This window comes from Equus asinus, chromosome 22, assembly GCF_041296235.1.
Source record: "Equus asinus isolate D_3611 breed Donkey chromosome 22, EquAss-T2T_v2, whole genome shotgun sequence".
In the NCBI taxonomy this organism is placed as follows: Eukaryota; Metazoa; Chordata; class Mammalia; order Perissodactyla; family Equidae; genus Equus; species Equus asinus.
The window spans coordinates 53,724,903-53,745,794 of NC_091811.1; the positions used below are offsets into that span (position 1 = coordinate 53,724,903).

The window sequence follows — 20,892 nt, forward strand, 5'->3', positions numbered from 1 at the left end:
CGGCTTTTCCCTGCTCTCTCCATTTCAGACACCTGGACTTCTCCTTTGTAAGTTTTTTACTAATAAAACTTTAATCCTTAGTTACCCCTGGATTGTACCCTTTGCTCTCTGCGGGAATAGCTCTTTTATCAGGGCTGTGGGAGCCCCAGGATCCTTTGATCCAGAAGAGCTCGCTCTGGATCTTTGCTGTGGGCTGTGAGGACGGCTTGGGGAGGGGACTCCTCCCATAAGCCAGAGGCACCTGGGGATGGCAAGTCCCTTGACTCATCTTTGCACACAAAACACGGAAACTTATTAAAAAGCTTATTAATGTCTGCCAGCTCCTGGCTGTTTGACTTTTCAAGGCATGGTGTTGTATTTTCTGGTTATTCGATTTGGCATTTTAGTTATGCTTGGTACCAGACCATGGTACCATCAAGTTGTTTTCCCTAAGCACAGACTCACTCCAGCATCCAGAACCACAGTGGGTGCTAGGGCTGGAAAGGGCTCAGCCCCCTCAGCTCAGACCCCCGGGGTCGACGCCCAATGCCTGGGGGCCTTGCTGAGATATGGCGTGTTGATACCCAAATGTCCATCTCCTGACTTTTCAGTCCCTGAGAGATGTAACCTTTCCTGTGGATGAAAGATGGGCCCTAAATTGAACCTTGGCTCATTGTGATTATGACCACGCCCTCAAGGCCCAGACAGGTGGGAGAAGGGAAGGGACAGGCAAGAAACTTGGACACGGCCTGTCTGGAGTCAGCCGGCAAAGCTCAAACGGCAGCAGCCCAGGCGCTCAGAAGAGGCCAGCAGCCCCTTTGGGCCTGAATTGAGGATTCACCAGAAGGCACAGGGCCTTAACTTCTTCTCCCAGGGAAAGGCTAGGGGGTGGGGCAGCAGACAGGGCTGGCAGATGGATGTCTGCCTGGAATAGTGACAGGCAATTTGTTCTCCTAACAGAGAAAAAGAAGTGAGTCCAAGAGGGTTGATGTCTATACCTCCTGCTCTACCAGCTGCCTGAGTTTATCCAACTGTGCCAGGCCTGACATGTCCTGGAGCCCCATCCTGGGACTTAGTGGAGGCTCCGAGCCAGGAGGAGACACTTCCTGCCCCTAGGGAATCTCCAGCCTGATCCAGGTTCAGGAAACACACATTGACATCCCTGGCTCCGAGCCACAAAGACAGAAGCAGAGACCCTCAGGGTTCTAGACGCTGTGGGGGTGGGGAGGAGGATGTGTATGAGTGGGAGGGAGGGCAGGCAGGGGGAGCAGAGAGCAAAGGCAAATGAGAGGAGGGCGTGAGGCAGTCTGTGTGTCCCCGAGGAGTGGTCCTGGGCAGCCGAAGAGGGTGGACTTGTCTCCATGGGGTGGAGCCCACATCTGGGAGGATCAGGGCTGGGTGGTGGGGCTGTACAGGGTGGAGGAGCAGCTGGGGAAGAAGAGACTGGAGGAGCCTGCATCTGGCTTAAGGAGCACACATTTATGCGGGAACTGGTTTGAACCAGGCGGGAGGGTATGAGAGCAAGGAGTTTGGATGGGGTTCTGGCTGCTGGGGGTGTGTGGGGTGGGGCCGGGGAGAAAGCGATCACGGGGGCAGCTGGGGCTGTAATCCAGGCCTGAGGGGACCGAGGAAGCTGAGCCGGAATCAGGCTACGGGAGTGGACAGGAAGAGGCAGGATCACTGGGGGGCTGAGGAAACACTGCATGGGGCTGGGAGGGACTGGCCAGCTGGAGATGGGGCAAGAGGGAGTTGAGCATGGGACACGCTGGAGGCGACGGAGACATTGTCGTTCACAAGATCACATATCCTTGCAGGGCAGCAGCATTTATTGAAACACAGATTGAGACAACCCAGAAGGCAAGGCACCCACAGACAGTCGTAACCAGAGGGAGACCCAGGAAGTGGCCTGACCTTCTCCATCCCACCCGCTCTGCACTGGACAGACCCCGCCCCTGCACCGGCAGGGGGAGATCTGGAGCAACCACGGAGTTTTCTCTGAAATGTTTAAAGGTGCACTGAATAGCGAGAGCTGTCCAAAATCAAAAGGATTCCCCCCATAATGGGCCCCTTAACTGGGAGGTCACATGAGGAATTTGGCTGGAACACGTTAGCCCAGAAGAAGGCAGTCCGTCAGAGAGACAAGCAAAACACGAAATAACCACCTGGCAAAAGCTTCCTGCAGAGACCTCCCCAGCCAGGAGAGGGCAGCTGCCGGAGGTGGGGTGGGGGGCTTCCTCTCTGTTTGGTTCTCAGGTGGTGGGAGACGCGGCTGGATAGTTGGGCTCATTCCTTGTCCAGGGGAAGGCCAAGCTTCCATGATGTCCAGGCACCCTGGGTGACTAGTAGTGTCCCGGAGAGCTTGATGGACAACACGAATTGGCCACAGGTATTCTGGAGTCAAATTGGACTTAAGCGAAAGGCAGGGAATGACTGTCTAACTGAAGCTGAGGAGAGCTAGGAAGCAACGCCCTAAAATGAGGAGGGGACGGAGAGTGGCCCCAGGGTTTTTCCCTCTGTAGGAACATGTGGAAGATTCTGGAAGCAAGCACACATTTTCCATTCACACACCATCCCGCGCTTGGCAGATGCAGGCGACCCCGGGACTCTACGCAAAGCGGACCGACCGGCTGCTCCCGCAGCTGAAGCTGGAGGAGCGGGGCTGACAGGGGGCGCAGGCGTCGGGGGCCAGCACGCTGATGCTGCCCACCGTGGCCGAGGCGCCAGACACAAGCTGCCGCCCCGGGGTGGTGCTGAACGTGAGGCCCCCACAGGAGACTCCACCACGGGAACTGCTGACACCTGTGGGGAGAGAGGGGACAGGGAGGGGTGAGTGGCCTGCCGTGAACTCCCCAACCCCATAACAGGCCCTAAAGGGCTTCTGCACTGCAGGAGCTTCCTCCTCCTCAAAGGGGTTTAGCAGTTCATGACTCAGGCCCTGTTCCTCTCAGCATCTCAGCCCTTCCAGGGGACCGGGGCAAGACGCCAGGACCCCGGACCCAGAGGGGCAAAGCCACCTTGCCCCATTTCCACGGCCTGCAGCTCACACTGCCACCAGGGAAGGGCGCTCACCTCTGCTTTTCCTACCCCCCTTAAGGCTCCCTCATGAGGAGCCAGGGGAGGCTGAAAGGCCACCTCCCATTTGGGGAACATTCCAGGTTCAAAGGGTTAGGCTGTCGGGTTCAACTTTGCCCAGCGACAAAGCCATTTTTCTAGGGGGGTTTTGAGCGGATACTCACACAAATTCACGGAGCCCACACCTTCGCACAGCCTACGGGGAAAGAACACTCCGTTAGCCCCGGCCGCTGAGCAGTCATCCTTGAGGTGGATGTGGCTCGGGGACAGAGGGCCCTCCTGTGTACAGATCCTACCCCTGAGTGGCAGGAAGGGCTCCCCAAAGTCCGTATGAAATGCTCACTGTCTTTCTGTAACCATTCTCTGACCACAGAGACAAGGTCTTGTGGTTTTCGGCAGAGATGGGGGAGGTGATGAACTCCACCACCGCCTCCATTCTGAGTGGCCCTGCCCACTCTGGGTGGTTCCATCAGGCTCACAAACAGGAGAGTGGAGTGAAATGCTTGTGTGTGTGGAAGGGCTCCGTGCCAGTGAAGAGCTAGGCGTGCAGAGAGCGCATTTCCTATAACACGTAAGGCTGCACGGCAGGCCGAGCTGCAGCCTCGTGTAGCAAGCTAGTCCAAGAGAACAGATTTCAGAGACAGGAGACATACATGCAGGACTTGGCTCCTGCATTTAACTGCGTGGCTATGAGAAAGTCATTGAATGCTGAGCCCTCTTTCCTTGTCTTTGGTTAAAAAAATGATACCCACCTCATTGGGTGGCAAGGATTAAAATGAGCACCTAGCATGGGTCTTGCATATAATAAGTATTCGATAAGTTCTTCTTCTTCTTGACGCTTGACCTGTACTAGCAGTGGTCAGCTATGTAGCTCACACTTGGGCTCAGGGAAATGTACTCCCAAGGACCAGGGCCTCTACCTTCCATACCCACAAGGTCCCCCTTAGCCCACCTGTGCTCCTCGCCCTCCAGCAGGCGCCTATAGGTGGCGATCTCGATGTCCAGGCCCAGCTTGGCGTTCATCACCTCCTGGTACTCCCTGAGCAGGCAGGCCATGTCCTGCTTGGCCTTCTGCAGGGCCTCCTCCAGCCCGGCCAGCTTGCAGCGGGCATCGGTGAGGGCCGCCTCGCCCTGCTGCTCGGCCTCGGCCACAGCGGCCTCCAGCTTGGCCCGCTACGGGGGAGGAGATGTGAGGACAAGGGTGAGAGAGAGAAGGCCGGCTTGGCTCAGCTGAGCCGATGGAGCTGGGGCAGGGAGAGGGGTCCCAGAGAGAAGAGAAGGTGGGTTAGCTACCTGTGACCGGGTAGTTAATGGGACTGTGAACATGGGGAAGGGCATGGGAGCACCATCTCTCCTTGGCGGTGGTCATGAGGGGGCCAAGGAGGGGATGTCAGTGATGCAGCTCATCGTGGCTTGAGTGCTGCGTGATGTGGTAGAGCCCCTGCCCTCGCTCTGGGTCCCTGCTTCCTCATGGGCACCCTGTGAGGCCTGATAGGGGCCAGGCCTTTGTCACCCTGGGGGCAAAGGGCCCTGCGCTGCCGTCTGCCTGTGCTGGGTGTTGGAGCCCTCCCTGTATGCTACCTGGCCCTTGGCATTCTCGATCTCGGCGGTCAGCCTCTGGATCAGGCGGTTCAGCTCGTTGATCTCCTCCTTGGTGCGGCGCAGGGTCTCCCCGTGCCGGACCACCGTGGCCTTCATTTCTTCGCACTGGGGGTAGGCAGAGAGGCTCCTGAGGCTCAGGATGGGACATCCCACCATTCAGGACAGCAGAGATGATAGTGCAGGTTGTACAGTGCTCAGCCTGCATAATCATACCTGGCAGCCCTGCCCTGCCACCCAGACTGAGAGCTGTCTGCCTTTCTCTTACCATCCCTAAAGATCAAAATCTCCCGAAAAAAGAAGCCTTGCTAACATCCACCTCGCATCCCTCCCACTGCTGTGTCAGGAGGCAGGTGCTCCGTGCCACTCACCTTGCTGCGGTACCAGGACTCGGCCTCGGCCCGGCTGCGGTTGGCGATGTCGTCGTACTGAGCCTTGATTTCGGCCACAATGCAGTCCATGTTGAGGTCCCGGCTGTTGTCCATCTTGACGATGACCGAGGTGTCTGAGATGTGGGCTTGGAGGACGCGGATCTCCTGGGGGGCCAACAGCCAGTGCAGTTGGTTCTGGTGCCCACATTGGGCCATGTGTTCTAGGCCTGGGGACAAGGTCCACTCCCTGGAGGGGTCTCTGGTCAGGCACGTTACATGACCGCTGTCCACATGCTGCGCCCCCCACCATTCACACACGGGTACGTGATAAAACAATAAAGCTGGAGGGGACCCTAGAGGTCAGCTGGGGATGCCCCCGACTTAACAAATGGGAAAACTGCAGCCCTGTGTGTGAAAAGGCTTGACTCAGAGTCGCTCAGCAGAGGCCTGGGGTTTGAATGTCAGGACCAGTGATTTGTCTGTTAATTAAGAGCCCTCTCTAACTGGAAACCTACTCTGACCCCACCCCTACGTACACACTTTCCTATCCGCGTATAGACCGATGTGTACGCAGACACACACCTGTAACCCGCAGAGGAACTCACGACAGTGAGACCCAACACGCACTCCATGTCCTCAGACACGCATGCCAGGCTCTCCCTGGGCTCACACACACATGACAGCCACACAACATGCCCCTCTTGCATGTGTGTGCATGTTCTTCTCATGCTTACATCACCCATGGGGCGGACACGTGCACACACGCACCCTCGTCCATCTCCCCCAGGCCACCCCTGTTCCCCTCCACCTGCCCTGGAGGGTTGACGGGGCCCCTCACCTCGTCATAGAGGCGCTTCAGGAAGCTGGACTCCTCCACCAGGGCCTCCACGTTGGCCTCCAGGTCTGACTTCCTCAGGTAGGCGCAGTCCACGTCCTGGTGGTGGCGGGGGTGGGGGGGAGGCGAAGAGGAGAGGGCGTGCGTATGGGAGGAGGCCCAGGGAGGGTGCCTCTGTGGTCCCTGTGGTGACCGGGCCCCCCACTGGAGTTTGCACAGATGGGTCCCCCTCCCTCCCCGCTCCATGACCAGCCCCCTCACCTTCTTTAGAACCACGAACTCGTTCTCGGCTGTGGCTCTCAGAGCCACCTCCTCTTCATACCTGGGTATAGGAGAGAGGGGCCGGAGCTGAGGGCGGGGGCCTGGAGACCATCCCAGCTCCCCAGCAAGCTCTTCCGGAAGTCCAAAGGGATTAACTCCCTGCAAATGTCATCCTCTCCATGACCTGTTCTGTGCATTCTCATGGGCTAGCCCTCGTCCCAGCCTGGCTTATTCCACCCAGTCCTGCAGTCTCTGGGATGAGATCAAGGAATGCACGCTCTATCCCCCAAGCCTAAAATCATCCCTGCTTCCTAGATGCAAAGAGAGCTGGTGCCACAGGCAGGGAGAATGCAGAGCCTGTGTCGTAAAGGTGAGTGGAAGGAGCAGGGAAAAAAGATTGCTGTAGGACCACACTGGCATTCTTTTCCTCACTTCCCCTGAAGCTCTAAGACCCACCGGGCCTCCCAGAGGTAGAGTTGGAGCTGAAGAATCTGCAGAAACCTAAACCACTACTGGACATGTCCTCGGGTTCCAGGCAGCCCCTGTTGCCAGGCAGGAATCTTAAAGATGCTGCTTCCAGAGGGTCGTGGGCGGAGCCTTCCCGCTTCCCAGTGATCCCCTGGTTGTGTGCACTCACCTCTTCTTGTAGCCCTCCAGCACCTCCTGCACGTGGTTGAGCTCCGAGGCCAACCTCCCGCTGTCGGCCTCCACGCACTCAGCCTCCCGCCGCAGCGTCTCGATGTAGCCACTGAACAGCGGCTCCAGGTTGCTCTCGCAGCAGCGCTGGTTCTGGTAGAACTGCCACTTGGTCTCCAGCAGCTTGTTCTGCTGCTCCAGGAAGCGCACCTGCCATTCAGGGTGGAGGAAGAAGACTCAGGGGGAGTCGGCCAGGTGCCTGGTCCCCCGGAGCCCTCTCTAGCCTGATGCTCCCTGAACCGCCGGGACCAGCCAAGGACTGAACCGTGGGGTTGAGCGTTGGGACCCAAGGAGCCTGGGTACCAGCCCCTGGGGAGGCAGTGCAATATCTTTATCAGTATCTGTATCTGTATCTATCTCTTAATTTCATTCAATTCTCACAATCCTTTGGGGGGAGATATTATTCCCTCCATCGTACAGACTGGAAAACTGAGACGCAAAGTGTGAAATGACTAGCTCATTGTCACCCCATCAGCAGGTGATGGAGTCAGGATTTGCTGTCCTGTGGGTCCCCTCACCTGCCCACCACATACGTCTAAGTAGCTCCTCTAAATTCTCTCAACTCCAATTTGTTATTCGACAAATGGAGATAATGATACCTACCCCACTGGGGCATTTCGAGGATTAACTAAGAGAAAGTGATGACAGGAAGGTCAGTCCTGCCATCCCCATCACCCCGGACCCCAGACCCCAGAGGCTGGTCCCATCTACTCTGCGGAGTGAGGCCGCGCAGACGCAGGAGTGAAGGGAGCAGTGTAGGAGGCCTTATCGGGGGACAGGCTCGCAGCAGAGTGGTGTTTTTTCTGCATCACTGGGCCTCCTCCTGCCAGCCTGGCCACCTTGCCGTCCACATTCCCAGCCCCCCACCCATGAAGGAGGCTGCCAAATCTGGATTCGTTAGTTGTCACACCTCCCCATCCACTACCGTTCTTGGAAAATAATACTAACAGCTAGCATTTATCGAGTGCTTACTGTGTGCCAGCACTTTTCCTGCATGAACCCACCAATCCCCACAACAAGCACAGAGGCCAGTTCCGTCAGCCAGACGAGTATCATGCCGGGGTCCCACATGCCAGGGCAGGGATGGGGGAGGCAACACGGTGCCAAGCGGCGCCCCCGACACTTCCTGAGCTGCCTAGGCCACAGGCCACGTGCCTTTTATTCTTCCCATTAACTCCCACTCTTCCAGCACCCAGGGCCCAGGCCAGTTTTTCAGGAGCAGCTCTGATATTCCCGTGTTGTCTTCTCTCCGCACATACACACACACTTTAGACCACACACTCAATTTCTGGACTGCTGGGGGCCCTCAATACACTTTGCTGGAATTGGAGGATGAAAACCCGTCCTTCTGCCCTTATTGGTATGCATTTCCCTCTCTCTGCTGTCTGAAATGTGGCTGCCCTGCTGTCTCCGGGACAGACTGGGATCTTCCCCAGGGAGGGCAGGGCTGCGGCCCTCTCTGGACCATCCTGGGCCTCACTGACCTTGTCGATGAAGGCAGCGAACCTGTTGTTGAGGCTCTTTATCTGCTCCTTCTCCTCGTGCTTCACGCCCTGCGCGTTGGGGTCGATCTCCAGGTTGAGGGGCGCCAGGAGGCTCTCATTGACTGACACCGTGGTGATGCAGGGCGGGCTGGGTCCGCACACGCCTCCGGAGCGGTATCCAAAGCTGCGGCCGCAGGAACCGGCCCGGAAGCCGCCCACAGCGATACGGGGTCCGCAGGAGCCCAGGTTAGAGAGGCTGCGGCTACTGAAGCCCGTCAGCCCCCGGTAGCAGGACACCCCCCGGTAAGGGGCGGCGCTGATGCAGCAACGGCTGCCAGTTTTGGGGGCCACAGCCGAGCAGGAGCTGAAGGTCCTGGTGACACCACATCCTGAGCTGATCCTGTAGGAACGGCAGGACATCTTGTGCGTCTGAGCAGAGGTGAGCACAGCGGACGATGGTGAGGGCTGCGGGGTGCACGGCTTAGGATCCTTCTGGACTCTCTGATCCTCCCTGGTCCTTTTATTGGTGGGGAGAGCTGGGGTTGGCTGCATAAAAGGAGTGAAAAGCCATTTTATGTTGTTTATGGGCTTGGGGAGTTTGCCAGCAACTCCCCAAGGACTCGTCTTAAAGGTGAGCTCAGCGGCGACTCCGGGACTCCGTAAAGGTATTGAGGATGTTATTAGGGACACTGTGCGTTTGCACTTTTCATCTTCAAAGCTCGTTTACATACATTAAGTAATTAATTTTCTCGCAATCGCCCTGTGAGAGGGCCTCAACCCACACCTGGAGACGGGTTTGAACTCCACAACAGTCTGAAGGGGCTGGGTTTGGGGCAGAGGCTGGGGCCACCATCTCTGGAGAACTTCCAGGGTCCCAGGTTGGGTGAGACCACGAGAGGTCGTTACCTCTGACGTCCTGGCTCCATGCAGGACACATTCTCAAGTAATTGTGTTTCAGGGGCCGATGCATCCGGTTAGTCCGGACTGCCCCAGGCGGCATCGCCTGGATGGTGGTTCAGGTCCAGAGGGGCCCTTTTGACCAAGCTCCCTGCACGACACGGGGAAGGAGCACATGGCCTCTTAGAACTTTCTGGATTCCAGCCCAAAAGCCCTTTGTTTCTCACCCACCCAAACTGCAAGCCACTCAACTCTTGGTGGCCACAATGACAGGCACTTGTGGGTAATGGGAGGCCTCCCCCTAGGCACTGTCTTCCACTGGCCAAAAGGATGGGAGAACCCAATCCTGGGATAACCGGGCTGCTGTGAACTTGCTCTGGGCACCTTCCCTTGGCTCTTGAAGAAGAAACAGGTCCTGTAAGCATTCCTTCCTTCCAAGACCACCAGCCAGAGGAGGTACTCATCCTGTTCGCCAGCCCCAGGACTACCACCCCTGAGGAATGTTCAGAGATGGGGGTGGAAGGTGGCTTTTCTCTTCTGAAGACGCTGATTTCTGGCTCCCTGGGGCTCTGGGATTCTGGTTCTTTCTAAGTCCCTGCTTCCCTGTGTGTCCTGGGGCCACTTATTAAGATAATGATTGCTATTCTTTTACCGTTCATTAAGCACAGACCTGGGGGCTGTAGTCTCTGACCAGGCCCCAGAGGTGTTAGAAACTTCAGGAAGGAGAGAGATGAGCTTCCTCCTAGAGTGATCACCCCTCAAGGGAGGCTCCCAGAACCAAACGCTGCCACCGCCGGGCCTCCATTTCCTGAGTCGTCCCTTCCATCCTGGCTCTGCCCTTGTCTCTACCGCCGGGCCTACCACAGGGCTTCGCCCAGCACAGGCTGATGGGTTTCTACCTCCACACCCCACGCCTGTTCTTCCGAGTAGGACGGAGAGCCTTGGGCAGCTGGCGGGGGAGGAGCAGCTAGCCTCACCAGCTGGCCCCAAATGATCTTCGGATCATAGTCACCCCTGCGGAAGCAGCTGAGACGTAGCACGTGGGCAGCGGAATCAAAGTTGGAAGACCCGGTTCAAGTGCCAGGTTGGATCCTTCTTAGCAATGTGGCTTTGGGGAAGTTCTTAATCTCCCTGAGCTTCCATCTCTGTGGCTGTAATGTGAGATTCATCCTTACCTTCCAGGGTTGTTTGGAGGCTCAAGTGGATAATACACAAGAATGTGCTTTGGGGACCAGAAAACTCTGAATAAAGGAAAGGGACTCTTTGTTTCCTATCAGAAACACCCCACCGGCCCCTGCACCCCTCAGCCGGCAGAGTGGGCCTGTTCCTCGCCCCATCTCTGTTCTTCGCCTCCTCCGCACATTTATGACTTCTTTACCCTTTCAAGGCTGCTTTTAATGTTTTCTTTAACCTGAGTTCAGTAGTATAAGGATTTGGGGGGAATCTGGGGGTGGAGAGGGGAGGCTGCGTTGGGGAGCACAGGGGATGGTTGGCCAGCCCGCACCCCTCGGCAGGGGCTCTGCTGGCCTGGGTCCAGGGCTGCATTCCGGTGCCTTGGACGGTGAGCTCATTGACTGACAGTTGTGTAGACCTGGAACTGGTGCGATGTGGGCCAAGAGGGATTTAGGCCTTTTGAAAGTAGAGGGGGTGGCAAGAGTGGGAGGTGGAGGATGGGTGGGCCCACATTCTTCTCAACTCCTACAAGCCTCTGCTTCCTTCAGCTTGTTGAAGAGGATGGAAGCAGACCCAGTTCTGCCCCTCTTTGGGAACAGGAGGGAGTGGAAGCCTTTTCCTGTAGAATGGCTCCTGTGTCAGCTGCTTCCTCCTGCCCCCAACACACACACACACGCACACACACCCCTCCCCCTCCTCCACCCTGAGTTGAGCCTGGGAACTGAGGATGAGCAAGTGGGTCCAGGGGACTCAAGAGACCTGGGAGAAACCCCACTGCTTTCAGAAATAAGATGCCCATCCAGGACCAGCAGAACCATCCAGGACAAGGGTGTGAGCACCTGGGCAGGTGTGTGGAGAGTGAGGACGGGCCCAGCCCGCACAGGGAGGTACTCATGGGCGCTGGGTGAAGTCTGTGTCTCTGCAGATGCAGCTGGGCCCAGGGCTGGTGGGCGCGCTCAGGATGGCTGTCCGGATGGTGCTTGGATTGGAGGGGCTGGCTGGAGAGGGAGGTCGAGTCCTCATGGGCTGTTCCCAGGTCGACCAGGGCAAGTGAGAACCTCACAGACCAGGCCAGTCTGGCACAGCTCCCTGGAGGGTCTGGGTACACCCAGGGAATCTGAGCCTTTGCAGTCTGGTCTGCCCAAGGGAGGGACACAGAACCCGTAGCCCCATGCCTGTCTCTACCCATCACCCAAGCACTCTGCCCCCTGGGACCACATCATTGTCCAGGTGCTGGCACTGGCCCCGGACCTCTCTGCTCTGGCCTCCTCCTCATTTACTGCCCTCCTGTGCCCGATGGCTTCCCTGAACGCTTCTCTCTCCCCCAAGTCTTCTCCTTGGTCACACTTTTGTCTGGAATGTCCCAGAACAACAGGCCACCTCTCCCAAGAAGGCTTTTGAACTAGTCAGAGGGAGGCTGTGATTTCTCCTCCTCCCTCTCTGAGTGGGCAGCTCATAAAATGCCATTTCCGGGGCTCCCCAAGTAACTCCAATTATTCCCTTCCACACACCCTTGTCCTGGCGCTGTCATTTGCCACCGCCTTCGCTCCTGTCCCCTGCTGCCTCCACACCTTTTGAAGGCCACACCCAGTGTCGGGAATGTCCACTCAAGAACCCATGTCCATATTGTAATTTAAAATGCTCCCCAGAGGTCACTTCTTCCAGGAAGCCTTCAAGAGTTAATTGGGTGAGAAAGGTTCTTTGCCCCATCCTGGTGCCCCAGCGACTTCCACTCCATCCGACTCTGCTCCTTTCCTGGAGTCCATCTCCTGGGGTTTCCCCAGAGGCCACATCACTCACTCATGCCCACCCACGATGGTCCGTCCCCCTCCTGCATGTGAAGCTGGATGCTGGTTGGGGCCATGCTTTCTCTTCCTCACGCCAGCGGCTCACGACCTCCCTTCACTTCTGCCCTCTCTCCTGTGCTTGACTCCCCTGCCTCTAGGAAGTCTGTCAGGATTTGTCCCCAGAGAAGGGAGCGCTGACCCCTTCCCGCCCTGCCCTGTCTGTCCGTCTGTCTGAGCACTGCCTGCCGGCCCTCGCAGTTTTGTGTTTGCATCTGCCTGGGCTCCCGTGGACGTTCTTGCTGTCTTTGCTGGTGGCTGGTTCTCAAGAGTTGAGCTTGAGGGGTTCCCCACGGACAAGGCCTGTCCTGAGCACGGCCTTGGTTGCTGCCCACACAGCTCATTCAAGTTGGGCATCGCCCATCATCTCTGCTGGTCTTCCCCACACTTTATTACGTATCCAAGTCGATGCCACTCCCCGGTGCTAGGACACAGCTCTTGAAGGGTCTTCTAGCCCTGTGATGCTTTCTTTGGCTTTTTTCAAACTTGGGCATGACTCAGACCCCATGTGAGAGGAGGGAGGTCTGAGCCACAGGGAGGAGCTGGATGGACCCTGGATCCTCCCCAGCAACTCTGGGGCCGTGCCCCTCATCTGTTGGCAAGGCCGCTCCCCCGGCTGCCCAATCCTCCCTCTCACGGGCTTCCCCACCAGGAGCTCCAAGAAACTGCAGTGTCCTCCCGAACCGTGTCCACACACCTTCCTGCAGGTGGAGGTCCCTGGTGGCTCTGCTGTTTCCCATGGCCACTCTGGTCAGAGCAGATGCTCAGTAAACACAGAGCCTCTAATTTCAGAATTCGACCGTATTAATGGTTTTGAAATTTTTTTTCTAGCACCATTTCCCTAACTCTTAGGAGGAAAACAGCTATCTAAAGCTGATTGTGGGTGCTATCAGCTAACTGATGCGGAGTAGGAGTGGTCATTTGAACCAGACCCCTGTGGCCCAGTGCCGGACAGATACACAGGGCCTCTGTGCGAGTCCCGTCTCCCAGATGACTCAGCAGCAGGCTTCCCAGCACTGCTCAGGATGGCATGGCCAAGGAGTTCCTTCGAGGTCTTGCTTCTGGGGCACAGAGCTGTATAGACACAGTTATAAAAACAGATGAGAGTGACATGCTGGTCCCCTGCTTGCCCTGGCCCCTCTGCTCCATTCTCAACACAGTGGAGGGATCACCTTAGAACCAGATTGTCTCACTCTTCTGCTCAAATGCCCGCGGATTCCCCATGTCACTCAGAGTACAAGATGAAGTCCTAGGGATGGCCGACAGGGCCCTGCACTGCCTGTCCCTGCGGTCACCTCTCTCACCTCATCTCCTTGCTCTCGCCAGCCATGTTGGCCTCCTGCTGCTCTGCAGACACACCTGGCACACTCCTGCCTCAGGGCCTTTGCACTGCCTGTCTCCTCTGTCCAGAATGCTCTTCCCTCACCACATGGCTTGCTCCTTGGCCAGTGGGGCTTCTGCTCAAGTAACTCCTCTCAAAGAGCCTCTTGCTCTGCCCCCCCAGGGCGTTCTCCATCCAGCTCCCCTTGCTCTATTTCTTTTTTCCATAGCACTTAACACCTACTAACACACTCTACAACTGATTGATTGATTCTACTTATTGATTATTCTCAGTCTCTCCTCTCATCCCAAAACCAACTCCGTGGGAGCAGGGACTTGGTGTTTTGCTCGTTGATGGTTCCCCACACCTACAACAGTGCTGGGACTGTGGTGAGTGCCCAGGAAACATCTGCTGACTGATGGAATGTGTGCACGAATGGGTATCTTGGATACTTTAGATATTTGACGGTTGGTGGAAAATGCCACCTGTGGGAGGCCCTGGCCCTTGAGCCCTGGAGCATACCCAGTTTTAAAACCAGTTGAAAACTCCGAGCCCCCCCTGGTCTTTTGTTGCGTCGAGGCTGCGGTTTCCTGAGCATCTGTGGGAAGGAAGACTGATAGAAACACAGAATGGTAAAAACAGTGCTGTGTTGGGCTGGTGAGAGAGGGGGTAGGTTTCTTTTTAAAGTTGCTATTCATGTTGTAATATTTGTGTCCTAAACACAATTTTGGAGGAAAAAAATTGTTTTAAAGGACTCTAAGCTCCTTCTCCCACTGAATTACTTTGAAAATCCCCAGTGGCAGTGCCTCCTCGGAAGCTGGTGGCCAGCAGAGGGCAGCAAAGCCCCACAGCTGGCCTGGTGGAGGCTCAGTGTTGCAGGAGCAGGTGGAGCTGCCTGGCTGGGGCTCAGGCCTCCAGAGCTTGGATACAGATGCTGGAAACAGCCTGCTGACACTCCCGCATTCCACCCGTGGCTGGTACTGCAGTGGTTGAGCTGCCCAACACGGATATCCTCCATCAGTCATAAAACTAGAACCACCACCACCACCACCACCATCAAAACAATGACAATCATTTATTATGCACCTACTGTGTGCCACGCTACGTGCTAAGCACTTTAGTTATGCCATTGTGTGTAATCTCCACAACAACTCTTTGAAGTAGGAAACATTTTCCCATTTTACAGATGAAGCAAGAGGCTTACTGAGAGCAAGTGGCAGGCAGAGCAGCATGGTGAGGAATGTGGGTTCTGGAGTCAGAATGGCTCTGCTTCCACCATCTACTTAACCTCTCTGGGCCTCAGTTTTGTCGTCTGTGAAATGGGAAATAAGAAAAATGCCTGCTGCATAAGGTTATTGAAAGAACCAAGTGAGTTAGAGGATGAAAAGCACTTGGAACACTGCTCAGTTCAATCGACGCGAAGTATTCTGCTGCCTATTGTGACCACGGGTCACACAGCTAGTAAGTAGAGGATCCGGATTTGAACTGGGCTCTGCCCACACCAGAGTCCATGGATCTGACCCCTGTGTCATCTTTGGGGGAGAATCAGTGTCTTAACAATACTGAGTCTTCCCATTCATGAACATAGTATATATCTCTGTTTCTTTAAGTAGTTTTTGAATTCCTTTCTTTATCGTTTCGTAGCTTTCAGCATGCAGATCCTTCTTCACATACTTTTTCTGAGGCTTACACCTAAGTATTTCATCTTTTGGGTGCTATTGTAAATGATATTTTAAAAATTTTTGGCTTCCCAATGGTTCATTGCTAGTATATGGAATACAATTAGTTTTATATATTGACCTTGTATCCTAAAACCTTGCTCAACTTACATATTTGTTCTGGCAGGTTTTTACAAAAAGATTCCTTGGGATTTTCTATGTAGAAGATACTGTTTTCTGAAAATAGAAACAGTTTTATTCCTTCCTTTCCAACCTATATGGCTTTTATTTCTTCTTTTTGCCTGAGTTCACAGGCTAGACCAGCTTGTATAACCCTGACTAAGACACCCTTATCTAGTTTCCAGTCCCAGGAAGGAAAGAATTCAGTCTTTCACTGAACTGAGCATGCTGTTAGCTAGAGGGTTTTTTTTTTTTCATAGATGCCATTTTTTAGGTTAAAGAAGTTCCCATCTATTTCTAGTTTGCTGAGGGTTTTTATCAGGGGTAGATATTGAATTTTGTCAAATGTCTTTTTGCATCTATTAAGATAATCATACAATTTTCCTCTTTAGTCTGTTGCTATCATGTATTACATTAATAGATTTTTTAAAAGTTGGGCCAGCCGTGCATTCCTAGGATAAACTCTACTTAGTTATGATACATTATCCTTTTATTTGCTGCTGTATTCAATTCGCTAGTATTTTGTTGAAGATTTTTACGTTTATGTTCATGAGGGATATTGGTTTGTAGTCTTTTTTTCTTATAATGTCTTTGCCTGGTTTTGGTATCCGGGTAATGCTGGTCTCATAAAAGGAGTTGGGAAATTTTCCCTCCTCTTACATTTTCTGGTTGAATTCTTCCTTAAAAGTTTGGTAATATGCAGTGGTGAAGGTATTTGGGCCTGACATTTTCTTTGTTGGAAGATTTAAAAGTACACATTCAATTCTTTCTGTACATATAGAGCTATTCACGAAGGACTGGCTACACAATTTGTGGGGCTCAGTGTAAAACAGAAATACAAGCCCCCTTGTCAAAAATTATTAAGAATTTTGGTGCTGGCCCATTGGCGCAGCAGTTAAGTGTGCACGTTCTGCTTTGGTGGCCCGGGGTTTGCAGGTTCGGATCCCGGGTGCAGACATGTCTCCGCTCGTCAAGCCATGCTGTGGCAGGCGTCCCACATATAAAGTAGAGGAAGATGGCATGGATGTTAGCTCAGGGCCAGTATTCCTCAGAAAAAAGAGGAGGATTCGCAGCATATGTTGACTCAGGGCTAATCTTCCTCAAAAAAAAATTATTAAGAATTTCAAGATCCTGAAAATGGTCATTATACCATGCCTGGGGACTGTCTGTGGTATAGGATCCTGTGTGATAGCATGGGACACACGCCCATGGAGCCAGCCCTGCATTCAGGTGATCTATTTCTTCTTGAATGAGCTTTGTAGTTTGTGTCTTTCAAGGAATCTATCCACTTCATCTAGATCCCCAAATTTGTGGGCATAAAATTGTTCACAATATTCCTTTATTATCCTTTTAATATCTGTTGTGTCTGTAGAGATGTCCCCTGTTTCATTCCTAATATTGCTAATTTTTGTCTTCTCTCTCTCTCTCTCTTTTTTTGCCTTCATTTCTGAAGGATAGTTTTGCTGGATTAGAATTCTGGGTTGACAGCACTTTAGGGATGTTGTTCCACTGTCTTCATAGCCTTCTGTCATAGTCCACTGTCTTTCATAGTTTCTAACAAGAAATCTGCAGTAATTTGAATACTTGTCTCCTACGCATACTGTCATTTTTCTCTAGCTTAAAAAATATTTTTTCCAATCTTCTTTTCTCCTTATTCTTCAGACTGGATAATTTCTATTAACTTATCTCTAAGTCATGGACTCTTTCTTTTGTCCTCTGCTTTTTGCTACGGGGCCCATAGATGATTTTTAAAATTTCAAATATAGTATTTTTCAGTTCTAAAATTTCCATTTGGTTCTGTTTTTGTGGTTTCTATTTTCTGCTGGGAACTTCTGTCTTTGCATTCACTTCAAATGTGTTTACTTCTATCTCATGGAACATAATTATAACAGTGCTTTTTCTCTGTGTGATAATTCCAACAACTGTATCATCTCGGGATTGACATCTGTTGATTTTCTTTCCTCTGGAGAATTGGCTGCATTTTCGTGGCTTCTTGAATGTCAAAATAATTTTAGATCATATCCTTGGCATTTAAAATATTGTGCTGTGTAGAGTATCAGTCCTGCTTAAATCCTCTGGAGAAATTTCAGATGGGTTTTGTTTGGTTTTAGTGGGAATCAGCCTAATTAGGTTCCGACTGAAAGTTCTTCTGTGGGCAATGGTTCCACACTCAGCTCAGTTGCCCAAGCTTTTGCTTGCTGCTTTGTGTCTGCTCTGTGCATATCCCGCTTAGGCGTTTGTCTGAAACTCGGGCCATGGTTTCAATCTCATTGCAGTTCTCAAAGTCATTGGCACACCGCTTTGGGTCTCTCATGCACATACAGCTCCAGGGAGAGCCCAGGACTTGTGTGGATTTATGCACAGAGGGATCCCCTCCTCCAACTTTCCTCTCCCCCGTCTGCTTTCTTTTACAGGTGTCCCTTTTCCTGCTCCCTCCGGTTAGAAAGATGAGCTTTCTATTGGAGTCTTAGCTGGTCGTGCTGATGGTTCACAGCCCCACAACTGGAGCCGACCCTCAGCTCACAGCCGTGTACGCAGAAGGAAAAAAAAGACAGGGGTCACTGCTTCGTGCTTTGTCCTTCTGCTACAATCTACCTGCTTTTGCTTACTTTTCAGAGTCTTCCAATCATTGCTTTTAAATTTTATCCAGAGTTTTTAGTTGTAATCAGTGGGAGAGACAGGTTCTAATCGGCTTCCTCCAACATGGATGGAACTGGAAGTCGACTTAATTCTAACAGGACCCCCTGGCTGTTTTTTGAGGACAGACTGAAGGAGGATGAGTGGAGAAGCAGAGAGCAAGAGTGATGGCAGTTTGCCCTCAGTGGTGGCCATGGAGGTGGTGAGAAGCAGTTGGATTCTGGATATCATTTGAAGGTTAAAAGGACAAGATTTGCTGATGGATTACATGTGGGGATGTGAGAGAAAGAGATGGAGCAAGGATGACACCAAGGCTTTTTTTGGCTTAAGCAACTGAACGGAATTGCCATTACTATGGGGGGGAGCAGCATAGGAAGGGAAGAAGGAAGATGAGTTTGTTTTTGGACATGTTTAGTTTGAGATGCCCATTCGATACACACACGGAGATGTCCATGAGCAAACTGGATATACCAGCTCGCAGTTAATGGAAGGTCTGAGCTGGAGCCATAAGCTCAGGGGTTCCTGGAATAGGGAGGGCATTGAAAGACACAAGACTGACTGAGAGAGATCACCTACAGGGTAGCATGGAGAGGGAAGAGAAGAAATCTGATGACGGGAGCTGAGGAGTCCAGTGTTGGCATGTCTGTTGCAAGAGGTTGGAAGCAATACCGTCCAGGGGGCACGTGTCAGTCAGGGTCCCATGAGGGGACAGTGGCACACAGTAACTTGAACAGGGAAAGTTTCATATGGATAATATCAGGGGTTGGAGTGATGAGGGGCTGGCTAGTGAGAAACACAGAGAACTCTAAAGAGGATACAGATGACGATGTGAGGAACAGCCACTACCCCTAGGGCTGGGATCGAGGCCCCGTGGAAAGGCCACAGCTGAGGTCCAGACCTCGTTGGGGAGGGCACAGCCAGTGCTCACTGGATTCTGGAGAAGCCATGTGGTGCCACACCAAATGAGCTTGCTGGAGGTCTTCCATCCAGAACTGACCTGAAGCCCACCCTCTAGGTTGCCGGGGAAAGCTTTTCACAAGGAGGTGTCTTGCTGGAAGCCCTCTGCTATGAAACTGCCCCAGGGGGATGCTGGGGGAGCTGCTAGGTGCTGCTGCTGCTGCTGCGCACTGCAGGGGCCTGATAACACAGAGGCCACCTGTGCTGCAGCAATCAGGTGCTAGAGAAACCGCTGAGTGAGGGCACTGGAAGCAAAGTCCCCTACTCCCGTGAGGTCTTTCCAATGTCTATGGAAATGCCTACTGACAAGGCTTAATGTGCCAACTGGCAAAAGAAATTATTTAAAGGGATCAGATCCCTTTCCACAGAGTAGGCAATAAGGGTGAATTTGGAGTGGAGGCAATAAATCGACAACTAGCACAGGCAGACGTGGGTCTGGCTGAGGAGAGGCACCAAGGCCAGATGGAGGCAGCCTTGATGTTGCCACCACCTGAGGGATGTGTGGGACTTTGCACATGGGAGATGAGCTGGGAAGCCAGGAGCCTCTGGAAGCGGGAGGGCAGGTGGTTGGTGAGTCCAGGGTCGGGCAGGCCTTAGGCCGTGAGCAGAGGAACCCTGTAAGATCTCAGGTTGCTGGCTGAGGCCTGGGCAAGGCAGAATCTATAAAGACGGAAGATGGGCTTCCTCCTTTCTAAGAAGGAGCAAGCTGGGCATGCTCTCTCCAACCTCTTGGTTTCTAGGCACACTGTTGCCTCTGCCCGGGACACTTCCCTTTGCTTAGTAAGGCTAATTCCTTATCCTTCACATCTATGCGGTGACATCACATCCTCCAGGAAGCTTTTAAGGATGCCTACATCTGGGTTGGGCCTCCTCTGTGCACAGCAGCATTGATTCTACTCTTCTTTTTTTTTTAATTCTTTTTTTTTTTTGTAGGTAAAGATTCACCCTGAGCTAACATCTGCTGCCAGTCTTCCTCTTTTTTTTTTTTTCCCTCCCCAAAGCCCCAGTGCATGCTTGTATATCCTAGCTGTAAGTCCTTTTGTGTGAGCCGCTGCCACAGCATGGCAACTGGCTGATGGGTGGTGTGGTTCCCTCACCAGGAAATGTACCTGGGCTACTGAAGCGGTGAATGTCAAACTTTAACCACTAGGCCTTCAGGGCTGGCTCACATTGATTCTACTCTTAACACAGCAATTAGTGTATCAAGTCATAAATGCTTGTTTACTGGCATGTCCATCAGGCCTGAGTCTAAGCTCTTTGAGGGCAAGGACCCAGTCTTACTCTCTGCAGTTTCCCAGCATCATGCCTGGCTAATACAGCAAGTGCTAATCAAGCGTTTGTTGGATGAACGAGTAAAGGGTGAGAGGCCGAAAGCGGGGTGCATGGTGGGGGTGGGGAAGGCAGGGGGTGGGAATGCATGAGCCCATCACCAAGGGCTCATATGGCATATTAAGAAGTTTGGGCTACTTCTGGAAGGCAATAGGGAGCCACTGAGGGCTCTAAGCAGAGGAGAGCTATCATCAGTTTTCTGTGTGAGAAAGACCTCTCTAGCAGCATCATGGTGAATGAGTTGGATGCGGACAAGAGTGGAGACAGAAAGATGAGGAGGCGCCTGCAATGATCCCAGTGGAACTGGGTAGGGGGAGGTGGGACCTGGGGAACAGGTGGAAGGGTTTCCCTTGGTCAGGAGGAGGGTACCTACGGGGTGTAGGGCCGTGTCTGGAGAGAAGGTGGCTGCTCAGCCCTTGTTCAGAGCCTTTGCCTGTGCCTCCTCTCCCTTGCTGAACTGTGAGCCCCTCTGGGGAGGGGCCTGAGCCCTCTTTCCTCAGCGCCTCCCCGGTGCCCAGGACACTAGCCTCTGCCCTTTGCAAGTCCCCAGTGGGGTGGCCTGGTGAGTGTAGGAGGCAATCTCTCCCCTTCCCAGTGTG

The 20,892-nt window shown here is 53.4% G+C and overlaps 1 protein-coding gene across 1 annotated transcript; it reads right to left on the reverse strand.

Moving 5' to 3' along the window:
* Window positions 1–1,784: 1,784 nt before the first annotated feature.
* On the reverse strand, window positions 1,785–8,839 carry LOC123275558 (keratin, type II cuticular Hb5). Its single transcript, XM_014847462.3, has 9 exons — window positions 8,298–8,839; window positions 6,755–6,963; window positions 6,118–6,178; window positions 5,860–5,955; window positions 5,022–5,186; window positions 4,633–4,758; window positions 4,004–4,224; window positions 3,216–3,247; window positions 1,785–2,778 (listed from the first exon to the last, which is right to left on the reverse strand). The coding sequence occupies exons 1-9, from the start codon at window positions 8,715–8,717 to the stop codon at window positions 2,585–2,587; spliced, it is 1,524 nt and encodes a 507-aa protein (XP_014702948.1). The 5' UTR covers window positions 8,718–8,839; the 3' UTR covers window positions 1,785–2,584.
* Between the last annotated feature and the right edge of the window lie 12,053 nt (window positions 8,840–20,892).